Source organism: Phragmites australis, chromosome 13 (genome assembly GCF_958298935.1).
Source record: "Phragmites australis chromosome 13, lpPhrAust1.1, whole genome shotgun sequence".
NCBI lineage: Eukaryota > Viridiplantae > Streptophyta > Magnoliopsida > Poales > Poaceae > Phragmites > Phragmites australis.
In genome coordinates, this window is record NC_084933.1 from 26,451,662 (window position 1) to 26,465,488 (window position 13,827).

Sequence of the window (13,827 nt, forward strand, 5' to 3'; positions counted from 1 at the left end):
TTGCGTTTCTTTCTTTCTCTCTCTCTCTCTCTCTCTCTCTCTCTCTCTCTCTCTCTCCGTCGTGGTGCGTGTCGCCCGCGTGCCGCGGCGTGCTGCTGCCGCGCGCCTACGAGCTGCCGCCGCCGTACGTGCTGCGCGCCGCTGGCACTCGCTGCCGTGCGCTGCTGCTGCGGGCGCGCCATTGTCGTGCGCCGTCGTCGCTGCCGCGAGCCGCCGTGTGCCTACGAGCCGGGCCACCGCCGTTGCTCTCTCTGTGTCGCTGCTAGCTGCTGCACAGAAGAAGCAAGCAAGAACCAGCAAAGAAGAAAGCCAGGGAAGAAGAGAGAAAAGAAAAAAGGAGAAGAGAAAAGAAAAGAAAAAAAAAGAAAAAAAAAAGGAAAAGTTGGAAATTTCGGGATTTCGTCGGATTCGTCGTCAATCTTTCGAATGCGATTTCTCGGTAATTTCTGGATATTTGTGATTTGATTAAATCAAATCAATCAATTCCTGTCGTATTATTTCATGTGATCAATAGTCTGTTTCGTTTCGATAATCATTATTGATTCGAAGATACGATATCCAAGTCGAAGTATTTATTTCGATCATCAGAGCGAAGTCTAATTAGTGAGATTTTAGTTCGACTCTGAATTGAAAATAGTGTATCGTTTCATGTGATACAATTGTCTGTTCAGTTTTTCGGAATGTAGACGTATACGTGACGTTTTCAGACGTAGAATTGACGCTTCATATTTTATGTGTTTTAAATGTGTTTTAGTTCTAATAGTATGCCTGTACAGGTGGTACTATTTCCGGACGTTCTTGATCGAATTTTCTTCATCGTCGGTAAAGGCAAGTGAATGTATTATATGACTGCTTTAACCTAATATTGGGTTGCCTACATTCTTTAATTACAGTGCATTCATCTAATCTGAATGACTGATTCTGAGCTGGGTACTATGTTGTTTACGTTTCCAGAAGTTTACTCGATGATTGATTTATGAAGTGCAGTGGGCACGATATGCCATTCTGCAGTTGTTCATTAGTGTTGTATGCAATGTTTTTTTTGAAGTCTCAAGCATATTCCGGAAGTTATGTTGGTTATGCTTGAAGCACGTCATACATATACATCTCATGCATTGGAAGTTTGTCGTCGTCTTCTGGCCGCGACCGTACCGGTACAGTACTGTATGTCACCCGAGGAGGGGTACGGTGCACACCCTTACGTTACCCGAGGAGGGGTAAGGGTGAGGAGAGCATATCATGTGCATGGTTATGTCTTTTTATGAAATTCAATGAATCATTCGCATCAAATCTTATTTCCTTTGGTTAGCTTGTATATAGATATATATGCGGCTCTGAAGGCTTATACCAACCGAATGTTAAAATTTTTAATGTTATCGTTGGACTTGCTTAGTCATAATTGTTTCTCCTAGTGTTGGCGGTCTGTTTCATTACTAGTTTCTATTTAGAATTGTTAGCACATTCAACTGTGGCTAAATAGCTTTTTGTTAAAGTACCTTTCACTTGCTGAGATTTTTGAATCTCACTCGTGCTTTCTTTACAGGTATGTTTAGATGTTGACGTGCGTTTTGGGATGGATCTTGGTAGCTGCACACACTATCTCATCACCATGTTGATAGCTCAACCGGTGTTATAAATGGTGGTTTTGGTGGTCTGTCGTTTGCTTGGTTTATGTCGTGGTACGACGCTGGTAGCGTCGTGAAGGTTTCTATATATATATGCCGGTTATGTCATATACTGTCTGCCTGTGATCTCTTTTGGTCAGTTATACCGTCCTATAGAGGAAATGCCGTCAAAATTTTCTGTTTTCATATAATTAGGCTTAGTGGTAAAGTAGGGTGTTACAGATAGTCCATGATGAACTGTTTGTAGTTAAATACGATGGAATTATGTCTGGTTTTTGGGGTAAGCATTTCTGCATATTGTTAGTAGAATTAATCATAACTAATAAACCTACTTACCTTGCTTTCCTGATCAGGGAGATGTTGCCCCAAGAGCTTTTATGAACACACTTTCTAGTGTTCATATATTCTTTATATAGTATACATATTTTAATATCTTTCTAAATTGAGTTAAAATTTGCAGCATAAAAAACATGGTATATTCTTATTCATCTGGCAGTAGTGGCACCTTATATAATTCTACAATGGAGTGGGTAGTAAGGACAGCACGGATTGCTAACTATCATTACCAGCATCCTGAGATAGAACCATAAGAAGGCCAACTCAAATTATGAACTCCTGTTGCTGTGCTCAGCTGCTTGCAGGAAACTACAGTATTATCCAATGTGCGACAGTATATCTGGAGTACTAGCACATGATTGTCTATTTAATGACAATTTGACAGCAACTGATTAGTTTGATCTTTTGAGTCAATTTGTCATGGGTAAAGATCCAGCCCATAGCCCAATAAGACCGGCCAGCCCAAAAGCCCACTCGTGGGTACTGTTCACCGACGTGAAAAGTACTGTATGTGCTGTAGCGGTGGCGGGCTTCATGCCATTTCTTGGCCGTTAAGTAGATTATGGTTTTCCAGAACTTTCCAAATTATAATAGATTACTTAAGGATCAAGTTAGCCTCTCTATATAAAGAGATAAGCAAGAATTAGAAGTGAAACCCTTCTTCGTGCCGTCCAGGCGCATGGCCGGCCCTCACCCTCTCTCCCTCTCACGCCGCTGCCTCCTTGCACCCAAACCCTAGCCGCCGCCCACCATAGCCATCGGCGACCTCCATGGTCGCCATTCCTCCTCTCCTCCCTCCAATAAACAACCGCCACTACATCTGGTATCAGAGACCACTCTAACGTCATGGACATCAATCGATCTTTCAGTCAACTCAAGATCTACATGTGCAGATGTGATCGCGAAGGAATGCATTGGCATCGACAATAACAATCGTAGGACTGATCCTCACGTGAACAGTACCATCTGGTATCAGAGATTGTTGTTCCACCAGCGACCTTGGCTACATCCATCGTGTCGCCAACCGCCGAAGTCCAGATGGTCACCACCCAGGGGCGGATCCACCATGATGCATGGGTATTCAATTGAATACCCAATTTTTTTGCAAAAATATTGAGTATATAGCAACTATACTACGTATATATATCTCTAATTAGGTCAACTTACTTGTTTGCTGCTTCAATCTATCAGACCACCCAGCAAATTGTGAGCCCAAACTACTATCCATCCTCCACTCGACCTATTAACTGGAAAGAGCCTACCTTCTCATACCATAGCAATAAGCATCAGGAGCTCATGATCTCTATGTTGTGACGGCAGTCAGCAGTTGAGCGTGAATTTTTTGTGCAAGTTAAGGATAGTGACATCATTAAACGCTTTCAAGCCATGAAGGAACACAAAGTTAAATTGTAATTTTCTTTAAATACTTTTAATTTCTCTTAATTAGTTGAAACTTCTCTACTATAAATAATTTATAAAAAATTTACGCTACTATGAACTTCTCGTATTTTGGATTGAACATTTTTTTTAATACTGAATACCCAATCACCAAATCCTGGGTCTGCCACTGTCACCACCGCACCATCTTTCCTCTTCAGGACCTTCGCCGCTCTTGGGATGGTCCTCATTGCCCACCTGCTTTCCTCATTCCCATATTCCCATGGGAACCAGGAGGATCGTATGTTGCATGCATGGTCTTCAATTCCCCTGCGTAGCATGTGACGGACTACCAGTGCATGATAGATATCAACATCCAGAAGGAACACATTAACTCTTTCTTGTAGAAATCTTCCAATGGGCGCAACAAGGATGCACGTGGATTTAAGGGAGTGTTACATGCAATCATCTTCAAAGGATTCTACGACATCTCTAAGGACGTCGTCACCATAATCCACGTCTTCATCACGCTCATCGCCGAGTCTACCTCCTTCACTTACATCAATGGTGATGCAATCATCTACGTGCTCCTTAGACTCAAGATCACTGACGTCAACATCAAAGCAAGGCGAATGGAGTTCATCAACCATCTCCGACACTGCCTCGTCACGCTAGGGAACCGCATGGGAGCAGAACTCGTTCTTCAACATGGGGCTTCCTCGAGCTTCAACCATGGTCCCCACCTTGCAGCATGCGGAGCTTTCTCCAATTAGCAGCTCGAGAATGAGCTGCAAGTGAAGTGAAGGGTGGAGAGATGTCATGGGTCAAGATTCAGCTCATGGTGCAATACGATTGGTCGGCCCAAAAGCCTACTCGTGAGTACTGTTCACCAACATGAAAAGTACCGCATGTACTGTAGCAATGGCCGGATCCACGCCGTTTCTTAGCCGTTAAATAAATTATAGTTTTTCATAACTTTTCAAATTGTAATAGATTACTTATAAACCAAGTTAGCCTCTCTATATAAAGAAAGGCAAATCATCAATAAAGAGATAAGCAAAAATTAGAAGCGAAACCCTTCTTCTTGTTGTCCAGGCGCCTGGTCGACTCTCGCTCTCTCTCTCTCTCACGCCGCTGCCTCCTTGCGCCCAAACCTTAGCCGCCGCCCACCACAGCCATCGGGGACCTCTATGGTCGTCATACCCCTCCTCCCCTCCCTCCAATAAACAACCACCACTACACAATTATATAGTGACTTTGCACCTGGCTTTTTAAGAAACCTAAACCTAGTATTCTTGTCTTTTTTTTTTTTACACATTTACCCATGTTGCAAATAAACTAGACGGCCATATTGTATTAACCCTGTGAGTTGCATGAAGGTTGTTTTTTGTGGTAATGATCGTAACTTGGGAAACAGAAGCATTTCTTGTTCTCACTCATCAAGCGTGCATAGATTTATATCTGCTGGAAGGTTCCTAATCCTAACAGATGCATATGGTACGGACCATGCTGCTTCATTTGTAGAATTCTTACCTTCAGCGTTCTATGTGGCTGCCATATTCGTGCACAAATGTCCATTTCTTTGTAAATTCAGTTGGCACTGCGCAATAGGTGAAAGCAGTGGAGTCGTTTTATACAGTTGCACATTTTTAGGGTCGATCTTTTACTTTTTACAGTACTACAGTTAATAATGCATACATCTAATCTTGCCCATTTGCTTATGCCTGATGAAAGAATATTCTCCATGTTTTTTTGAATGCAGATATGCACATGGTGTGCACGTACATTAGCAGCATTGACGTATTTAAGAGATCAGATTGATGAGCTCCATGCCTCCATCTACTTTGGTGCGGTTATGAAACCCTGGTCAAAACAGACTTGAGTAGCCAGAACCTAGTGGCTCTCGCAAGAAGTTGCACTTCGTGCTTTTTTCCTTGAGTAGAAATCCGGAAGCACCACGAGTGATAGTTTGGTATGAAGACAAAAACTGTTGGTAGCTTTCATGACATCTTGCGGTCCAATTTGGCTCCTAACATTTTAGGCCTTTTCCCTTGCTTCCTTTGTAGTATCACAAGTTACTGGTGGGCGGTGGCTGTCCTCTTGTCCTGAGCTACGTGGACCAACCCCCTCCTCCAGAATCCAAATGAGGCCAGTGATTTCACCACATTTTACCCCAAAAATTGTGCTTCTTTCACTTGCAGGGTACTGCACCTCCACGTCATGTTTCTCGTGAGATTTCTCTGGGAACCCACGTGGCCGCACCCTACCCACTCATGACAGACATTTCAACCAAGAGATGTGTGAAAATCAGCGCAACGGAATCTCCTCCGTTGCAGGATAAGGTGCCTTGGGCATAAACAGAGGTTCTTCCATTTCCAGCCTCTAGTTCTTCCAAAGTGATGGCCAAATGCTACTCAGATTGGCCCCCTCTCCCACCTCTCCATCCATCGAGAAGAACACCGCCCCAATCCCACACCTCTAAGAGCACGATCAAGCGGCAGCTTGCATCCTTCGTGCTGCACTGCACCAGGTCCTGTGCTTCCCCTCTTCTTGAGCCCAAGAATTTGCCCAATGAGTTTCAGGCCGTGCCGGTATCGGTGTCTCCGCTGCCAGATGCTGCTCCAAAGCTCGGCATATCGAACAAGTTCATCCGAGGCCTCTGCAGCGACCGGCAGACCGAGCAGCTAGCCTTCGAATGCTACAGGAGGGCACTGCTGCAGCCGGAGTTCCGGCCGGAGAAGAAGACGGTGAATGCACTGACCGTGCTGCTGCTCAGGGCGAAGCAGTGGGGGTCATTGGAGCTGCTGGTTGAAGATTTCAGGGCCTATGGCGTGCTCCCGGAGAAACGGACATGCGCGCGGCTCGTTGCCAACTGCATCAAAGCGAGGAGGTTTGGCCTCGCCGATGCGGTGCTCGGAGTTCTTGAAGGGAAGAAGGGAGCGTCTGCTGCCATGGCCTTCAGCTCGGCCATGCAGGCGTACAACAAGCTGCACATGTACCGTAGCACGGTGTTGGTGTACGGACAGGCGAGGGTGGCTCGCCTGGCGCTAAACGCCGACTCCTACCGTGCAGTGATGGCGGCGTGCGGAGCACTAGGCGAGCCAGACATGGTGGCTTCATTATTCAAGCTATACGTGTCTCAGAAATGGTATCCCTCTGATAGCTGTGTTGAGACATATGCCATCGTCTGTGACGCGCTGGGAAAGGCAGGCAGAGCCTTGGATGCTCTGCAGTGCCTGCGAGAGATGGAAGCAGATGGGCTCTCACCAAATACCGCAGTCTACTCTTCAGTCATCGGCGCTTTGGCAGATGCACGAGAAAAGGCCGCGGCGGAAGACCTGTACCACGAAGCATGGGAGAATAAGATGTTGGGGGATCCCGACATGTTCTTGAAGGTGATCGTCATGCACGTTGAGGCTGGGGTAGTGGAGGAAACCATAGAAGTTGCGAAGGACATGAGACAGATTGCCCTGAGGGTCACGGACTGCATCCTCTCTACAATTATCAATGGCTTTGTGAAGAGAAGAGGCCTCAAACCAGCTATCAGAGCATATGACAAACTGGTCTTCTTAGGATGTGAGCCTGGCCAGGTCACCTTCGCTTCAGTCATCAACGTGTACTGCCAGCTTGGGCGGAGCGACAGGGCAGAATCTGTCTTCTCAGAGATGATCGATCGAGGCTTCGACAAGTGTGTTGTCGCGTACGGTAACATGATTTCGATGTATGGGAAGATCAGGAGAGCATCAGAGGCCATGAGGCTGCTGGCGCTGATGAAGCAGAAGGGGTGTGAGCCAAATGTCTTGGTGTACAACTCCCTCCTTGACATGCACGGCAGACTCGGGAATTTAAAGCAAGCCGAGAAGATCTGGAAGAAGATGATGCGGTGCAAGGTCCAGCCTGACCGGATCAGCTACACGGCCATCATCTACGCGAACAACCGGTCGGGAGAGCTGGACCGGTGCATGGATTTGTACCGGGAGTTTAGAGAGACTGGAGGGAAGGTTGACAAGGCTATGGCCGGGCTCATGGTTGGGGTGTTCTCCAAGTGCAGCCGGTTCAACGAGCTCATCGAGCTGCTGAACGGTATGAGTGGGACCAAGCTGGACCGAAGGCTGTACATGACCGTCCTGAGAAGCCTCCGGGAAGCCGGGCTGGAGGTTCATGTGAAGTGGCTCCAAAGTAACTTCACTTTCTTGGACGAGAAAACTTGATGTCAGATTGAGTTATTGCTGTCCATCCTCAGCACCCAGGTACATCGAGGACGAGCGTCCGAGAAAGGCGTTGCTCTGTAAATGGAAACAGAAAAAAAGGGTAAATATTTGCTTGCCTCAGTGCTCTTTGTCGAAGCTTGTATGCTATTGTTGCTCAATTCCGACATCATTGGCTCAAGTAAATGGCAATGTATATTTGTAAATGTATTTAAAGGGAGCCAACTTTGTACCAGTAATGATCTGATTCCAAATTTCTTGAACAACTTACCTAGTTCAATAACTCTGCATATGTCAGATTATTGAAACTGTTGTACCATAGTCCATTTTGGGCAAATGTAACTTTGTATCTATAATGAAAACTTCATATTGGTACAGTCTACAGAACATCCACATGTTTTTGGGACTGAATATTACATCGTCAGTGTTTAAAAAACGCTCGGAGCTAGGCGCGTGGCCGGGTGCTAGGGAGATGTTCATTGCCGTCATGTTTGCTACTCTATCGACTCCTCTTCCTGCTGGGATGTTCATGTTTGTCATGTTTATAGTAGACCTTCAGTAGTAAGGTACTTGCCTACAGCTTTGAGTCGCATACTAGAGTACCTAGAGGCATCCTTGAATACCCGTATAAAGATGTCTAGTGGTGTATGGAGTACAAAAAAAAAAGAACAAAATTACAAAAAATATCCTAAAGTCCTAGAAGCAGCCGCTAGTGATCGAAGCAGCCGGTGAGGTGGTGACCGGCACCCCGAAGAGCTGCTCAAACCAACGGTTTATCTTCACGACGTCCCAATTGCCATGGCTGAGCAGACTGACGCAGAACTCTCGCGTTTGTCGTCGAAAACCACGGCAGATTCGTCAGTTTTAACGAATCAAGCATGGTTCCCCTGCCACCAGAGCACGTCGCCGTGCCGAAAGCCTGACCGCCGCTCTCCGTGCAGGCCAACAGCACCACGTCTTCGCCAACGTCGCCTGCCTCCGTCCACCACCCGTCAGATCCCAGCCTGACGACAGCCAGCTCGCGGCCGCTCCCGCTCCACGCTGCCATCAGCAGTTCGCCGCCATGCCGCTGGACGAGGCACCGGCCGTCCCACGTGTGCGCGAGGGCGTGGACCGTGTCCCGGTGCGTGGGCACCTCGCGCAGCGGCGAGACGAGGTCGAACACCGCGACGCGCCCGTAGTGGCTGACGAGGTTGAACCGGCCGTTCTGGTACGTCACGTCCACGGCGCTGAACGCTCCCGGCGCGCACGCGAGGGTCGTCCACGACGCGTCCGTCAGTTTGCAGAACACCACCTCGTCCTTGGCGGCGAGGAGGACCACGACTGTGCAAGCACCGTCGACGGACGGGTCCGACGACAAGGCCGCCTTGCGCACCTCCAGCTGAGGGAGCGGGCGGCGCAGGCCTCTGTAGGCGCGGTCCTCCCACCTCTCCCTCGCGCCCTTCCCCATGAAACGAGAGCACGGCCACGCCTCGCCACGGGACGTCAGGGGCGGGAGCTGGACGCGCTCCCGCGTGGCCGGGTTGAGCAGCCAAACGTCGGGCCACCGCTCGAGGACGAGCCACCCCTGCGACGAGCCGCAGCACCGCTTGCCTCTGGTCTCCGGCAGGTCAAGCTCGTGCACGGTCCCGTCGGAGACGTCCAGGAAGCCCCGGGTGCAGCTCTCGCCGCGCGGGTCGTACGGGAGCATCAGCCACGGCGGGCTCGACCTCGGGCTCAAGAAGGAGCGCCATGATTTGCACACCGCACGGAGGCGGACGTAGTCTTTGATGCCGACCGTCCTCCGCGCGACCATGTCCAGCAGGTTGTCCGGAAGATCTGCCCAACCTGAAGCCATGGTCATCGATGGGTCGATGTAGGCAGTGAAATTGGGCATTTCATGCTTTGCTGGCTCAAGGAAGTACCCCATTTCGTGGAGCCTGAAGAAGGCGAGAAACCTCTGTATCTTGATCAAACAGTAGAGAGACCCTACTTTGGATAAGCAGCTTGTTTCGAAGAAACTTATTGATAGGCGTCCATGGCCATTGCTTTGACGAGGACAGTGTTGAAACTTGAAACTAACGTGGGAGAAACAAGAAACATGCAGTTAGAATGTTGCGTTGGTGTTATCTGCAGGAAGAGCAGTAGAAGTTCTCGTCTAGTCGAAGGAGGTGATGATTTTTCGAATCACATGTTGCTTGATGAGAAAAAACAGTTGACGGATTAAAATTCTTGTGTGGAAAGAAGGATGAACGTAACACCTACGGTCATTCGTTAGTGAGAGTTGCACTGAAGAAAAATCAAAGCTTGGCACGCCTTTGTACTGAAATTTGACCTGTATGCATAATGGGTTGGTGATGAAATTATTCGTGATAAGATAGAATTAGAATCGCCCTTGTTCTGAGAGGCATGCAATCCAACTGAATGGATCAATTTGAATGGCGGGGATATGGATGAAGATGGGATCAGCAAAAGATCCAGTAAAAAAGAAAAAGCATCTATATTGCAGTCTCAAAACAGTTTACTGTGAAGTGCTTATGTGCTAGGCAGTTTTGCTTTATGTATCTATCAAAATAGTTCCTGAGCAAAACAGTTTAAATCATTAACCCTAAATCTATCACCCCATCTGTCCCAAAATATAAGGCGTATTAGGATTTTAAAAAGTCTTTGAAGTATACTTTGATCATTAATTTATTTTGCAATATATTATCAATTGCTACAAAATCAATATTGTATTAAAAGATCTATGAAATACAGACTTATTGATATAACTTTTGTACATTAAAATATACGTATAATTTAACTAATTGTTAGTCAAAATTTACAAAGTTTGACTTTTTTAAATCCTAATACGTCCTATATTTTAGAACGGATGGAGTATCTATGTAATTAACCAACAAAAGAAGCATCTTACTTTGCTCTTAAAGCCTAGAAATTACCATGTTAATCAGAGAAAAAGAAAACAAAATATCCGTATACATATATATAAATTACCCACCACTGCTATTTAAAAAGTTAACCCAAAATATCCCTATATTTGGTTCTTTATTACCCACCCCTGCCATTATTAAAAATTAAAGCCAAGTGTCAGCAAAAAATACAACATAATTTATTTAACGCATAAGCTCATTGCACCTTGCATGCATTTAAAAAATCAGAGTTGCAGTTCAAATGATCTTTTGATGTAAATGTAACAAGGGAGGATACAGGCGAGCTGCATCGGGCTACGAGAGGTGTAAAACAAAAGGAAAAAGGAGATAGAGGAGGATACATGCGTAGCTACATCAAGCTTGGACCCCGTAGCTCAAGGCCACGGTGTCAGCCAAGTGGTAGAGCAAGATGTAGCTTGCATATCGCTGATGGTGGAACCACAAACTCTATAGATGGTGGAGCGTGACCTCCGAACCTAAACAAAAGTTACTCAATTGGAATAGTAAAGAAAATGGGAATAAGTGCCAAATTACATGAAATAGATCAAAGAGATGACAATAGTGCCCAAATAGATAAAAATGTTGTTATGGTAGGCTCAAGTTCAAATTATGTCTATCAAGGCGCAGATATAGTAGTAGCATAATGAAGAACGATGGTAAGGTAAAGCACAAGTTTGTGATTGAATTGGGATGGTACAACGATGCATGCATTATTAGATGATACTAGCTACGCAATTTGCGTGGGCCATCCACTAGTTTGCTCTTAAGTTTACCTATTTTTCTCACACCTCCTAGAGTTCACGTGATTGAATTCTTGCGATTTTTCAACCAACGGTGTGAGCAGGTGTGAACATAGCGCCAAAGAAGAAGAATGAGCGATGACGAGGTTAGGGGAGGGGGGTTAGGGTTCGGGGTGGCTTCATCAAGTGTCAAGCTTACAGGGATGCCCAAAGAGGCGACCGGACCCACGTTGGGTGATGGAGTGGCGATGCGGCAAGTTGACGACACCACTGCTTGCAGGCGGGCAGTGGCGACGCGAGGGAGCTTGAAAATGGATTGGTTATCCAGGGAGGAGCGAGACGGAGGATGCAGGTGGGGTGAGGGAGCGTGGTGCTCTGTAACGGTAGAGAAGAAGAACAAACTCGATGTTTAGAGGAAGAAGAAAAGAAGAGAGATGTACGGTTAAGATCCAATGCGTGAAATTCGTCAGCCGGAAAAAAAACAGGGACTTGGAATATAGTAGTTCCCTTTTTTGCATATTTTCCCACTTTATTTCCACTCTAGACCATTTCTTTGCTTATGATGTGTCATGAAGCTTGCCCGTCTCCCATTTGTTTCCCACTATTTCCACTCTAGACCATTTATTTGCTTGTGATGTGGTATGGAGCTTGCTGCTTGCCCATCTCCCATTTGTTTCCCACTAGTGCTCCTGGTCAATACTCCACCAGTAAATCTTATCATCAATACACTGATCACTCGTGATCTAAAATGCTTCATTATGAGTGACTGAAAGCCAAAAGCATAGATGTGCTTCAGTACTCGGCTCATACAAACACTCCCCGATTTTAAAGCAATCAAGACGTATGGATTGGTATACGTATAAAGTTCAGGTTAAGACAAATTGATGCAAGCCAGATCGAATTCAGAAGAAACCACCAGCATAACGTGTTAGCTCTATTGCAAAATATTTACAGATGAAATGCATCCACACACGTATCGTTGCCTCCATCGCCAAATTTCCTATGGATATTCCATTTTCAAGATCCATACTAACTACCGTACTACGCAGCGTCTTTACCGGCAGGCGGGCGAATCCCCTAAGCAAATAACAGGGGCTGCCCGGCCACCACCTCCGGCCTCGCCGAACTCGCCGTCACCGGCGGCCGCGTCCACATCAGTTTCCTCGGCATCGAGCCGAGTGCCGACAATGACACCCGCCCCCTGGACGCCTTCTTGCAGGACACGGATAGGCGGCCGCGGTGCGCGTCCTTCAGGCTGACGCCGCAGCTCCGCGACGTCTTGAGCCGCTTCGTCGGTGGCGGCTTCGGCAGGTCCTCGAGGCCGCCCACCGCCGCCAGCGACGCGAAAGACTGCGACTTGCCGTCGAAGAACTTGGACAGACCCTTCCTGCATCCGAACAAAAACAGCGCGTCAGATCACACCACCAAAGATCACATGATTGGGAGCTGCGTCCCGCCGACGGACGTACTTGATCGGGAGCTGCGTCATGAGGGAGGCCATCTCGAAGTGGCCCCTGGACCCCGACGAGCTCGCGTCGTCGGCGAGCTCCAACTCATCCGACGACGACGTGGCGCCCGTCGCGGACGACTCGGACGCGCAGCCGATGTCCTCCTCCTGCTCCTCGCAGCTGATCACCTCCCTCGTCTCCTTTCCGCGCTCGAACAGAACGAAGGCCTCCATTCCCAAGCAGATCACACGAACGAATCGACGAACAAACGGTGGGACGATCAGATGGTGTGGTGCGATGCTCTAAGCTTACGGTTGCAGGAAGGCATGGGGGAGAAAATGGAGGGAAGCTAGCGCTATAAAGGTCGCGGAGGAGGCAGGAGGATAAGAATGTCGACTAGTAGGGGGACACGCGCGGGAGGAGATAAACGAGTCGTCAGTTCCTGTGAAGAAAAAAAAAGATGCAAAAGTCCGGTGTTATCGACAGCGTTCTCATCTCCTACGACGGCGAGTGACTCTGTCCTCCTCTGTTTCTCCCTGTTCCTTTTCCACCGGAGTGGAGTGGGTTGGGACGACGTGGGAAGGAAGAGTAGATGGGGAGGAGAGGATAAGGCCTCCACATGTTTCCTTGCACGGCTTCGCGAGGCTGCTGTGCCTGATCGGGTTGGTTTCCTCCCTCAAGCGTGCCGACCAGCCCCATCCGGTGGAGCCGGGCATGGGTCCGCTCTGCCGCATCTGGTGCAGCCTTGGCAAATTTTACCATCAGATTCAGATCGGTTGTTAGTATGTCGTAACCAATGGTCCAGATCGAAGTTCCTATCGAGCTAAAGAAAGTGTTCTTGTCAGTTGACAACGCTCAGATCGTCGCATATTTTCTACTCATTATCTGGACCGACTTTGCTTTTTATTTGTTTTAGAACATTGTACTACATGAAGATGAAAAGACTTTGCATAACATCATTCTTCTTCTTCTTCTTCTTTATGATAGGGACCATACCATCAGATTTTGCAAGATCTGTGTGCTGCTTGTCGGTTATTTTCACTGTCCCCATGGAGGCATGGATGGTCGGTCGAGGAGCCCCGCCGTGTGCGCCAGATCAGCAAAGCGCCAACTCGCCAACGGCAAAGCTAAAAGTATGGCCTATGGGAGAGGGAGCCTCGAGCAGCCGTGAACAGCAGCTGTGC

General features: G+C 47.5%; 3 protein-coding genes and 1 long non-coding RNA gene across 4 annotated transcripts; 2 read left to right on the forward strand and 2 right to left on the reverse strand.

Annotated features, from left to right (window-relative positions):
• The first annotated feature begins 353 nt into the window (after positions 1 to 353).
• On the forward strand, positions 354 to 1,816 carry LOC133887799 (uncharacterized). The gene is made up of 2 exons (XR_009903649.1): positions 354 to 986; positions 1,544 to 1,816. It is a non-coding gene; the product is annotated as an uncharacterized LOC133887799 (long non-coding RNA).
• A 3,335-nt stretch (positions 1,817 to 5,151) lies between these two features.
• On the forward strand, positions 5,152 to 7,812 carry LOC133887796 (pentatricopeptide repeat-containing protein At5g13770, chloroplastic-like). The gene is made up of 2 exons (XM_062327779.1): positions 5,152 to 5,310; positions 5,405 to 7,812. The coding sequence occupies exon 2, from the start codon at positions 5,738 to 5,740 to the stop codon at positions 7,547 to 7,549; it is 1,812 nt and encodes a 603-aa protein (XP_062183763.1). The 5' UTR covers positions 5,152 to 5,310; positions 5,405 to 5,737; the 3' UTR covers positions 7,550 to 7,812.
• A 60-nt stretch (positions 7,813 to 7,872) lies between these two features.
• On the reverse strand, positions 7,873 to 10,167 carry LOC133887797 (F-box protein SKIP23-like). Its single transcript, XM_062327780.1, has one exon. The coding sequence runs from the start codon at positions 9,453 to 9,455 to the stop codon at positions 8,307 to 8,309; it is 1,149 nt and encodes a 382-aa protein (XP_062183764.1). The 5' UTR covers positions 9,456 to 10,167; the 3' UTR covers positions 7,873 to 8,306.
• A 1,929-nt stretch (positions 10,168 to 12,096) lies between these two features.
• LOC133889809 (protein OXIDATIVE STRESS 3-like) lies at positions 12,097 to 13,219 on the reverse strand. Its single transcript, XM_062330285.1, has 2 exons — positions 12,665 to 13,219; positions 12,097 to 12,582 (listed from the first exon to the last, which is right to left on the reverse strand). The coding sequence occupies exons 1-2, from the start codon at positions 12,874 to 12,876 to the stop codon at positions 12,273 to 12,275; spliced, it is 522 nt and encodes a 173-aa protein (XP_062186269.1). The 5' UTR covers positions 12,877 to 13,219; the 3' UTR covers positions 12,097 to 12,272.
• Positions 13,220 to 13,827: the final 608 nt, after the last annotated feature.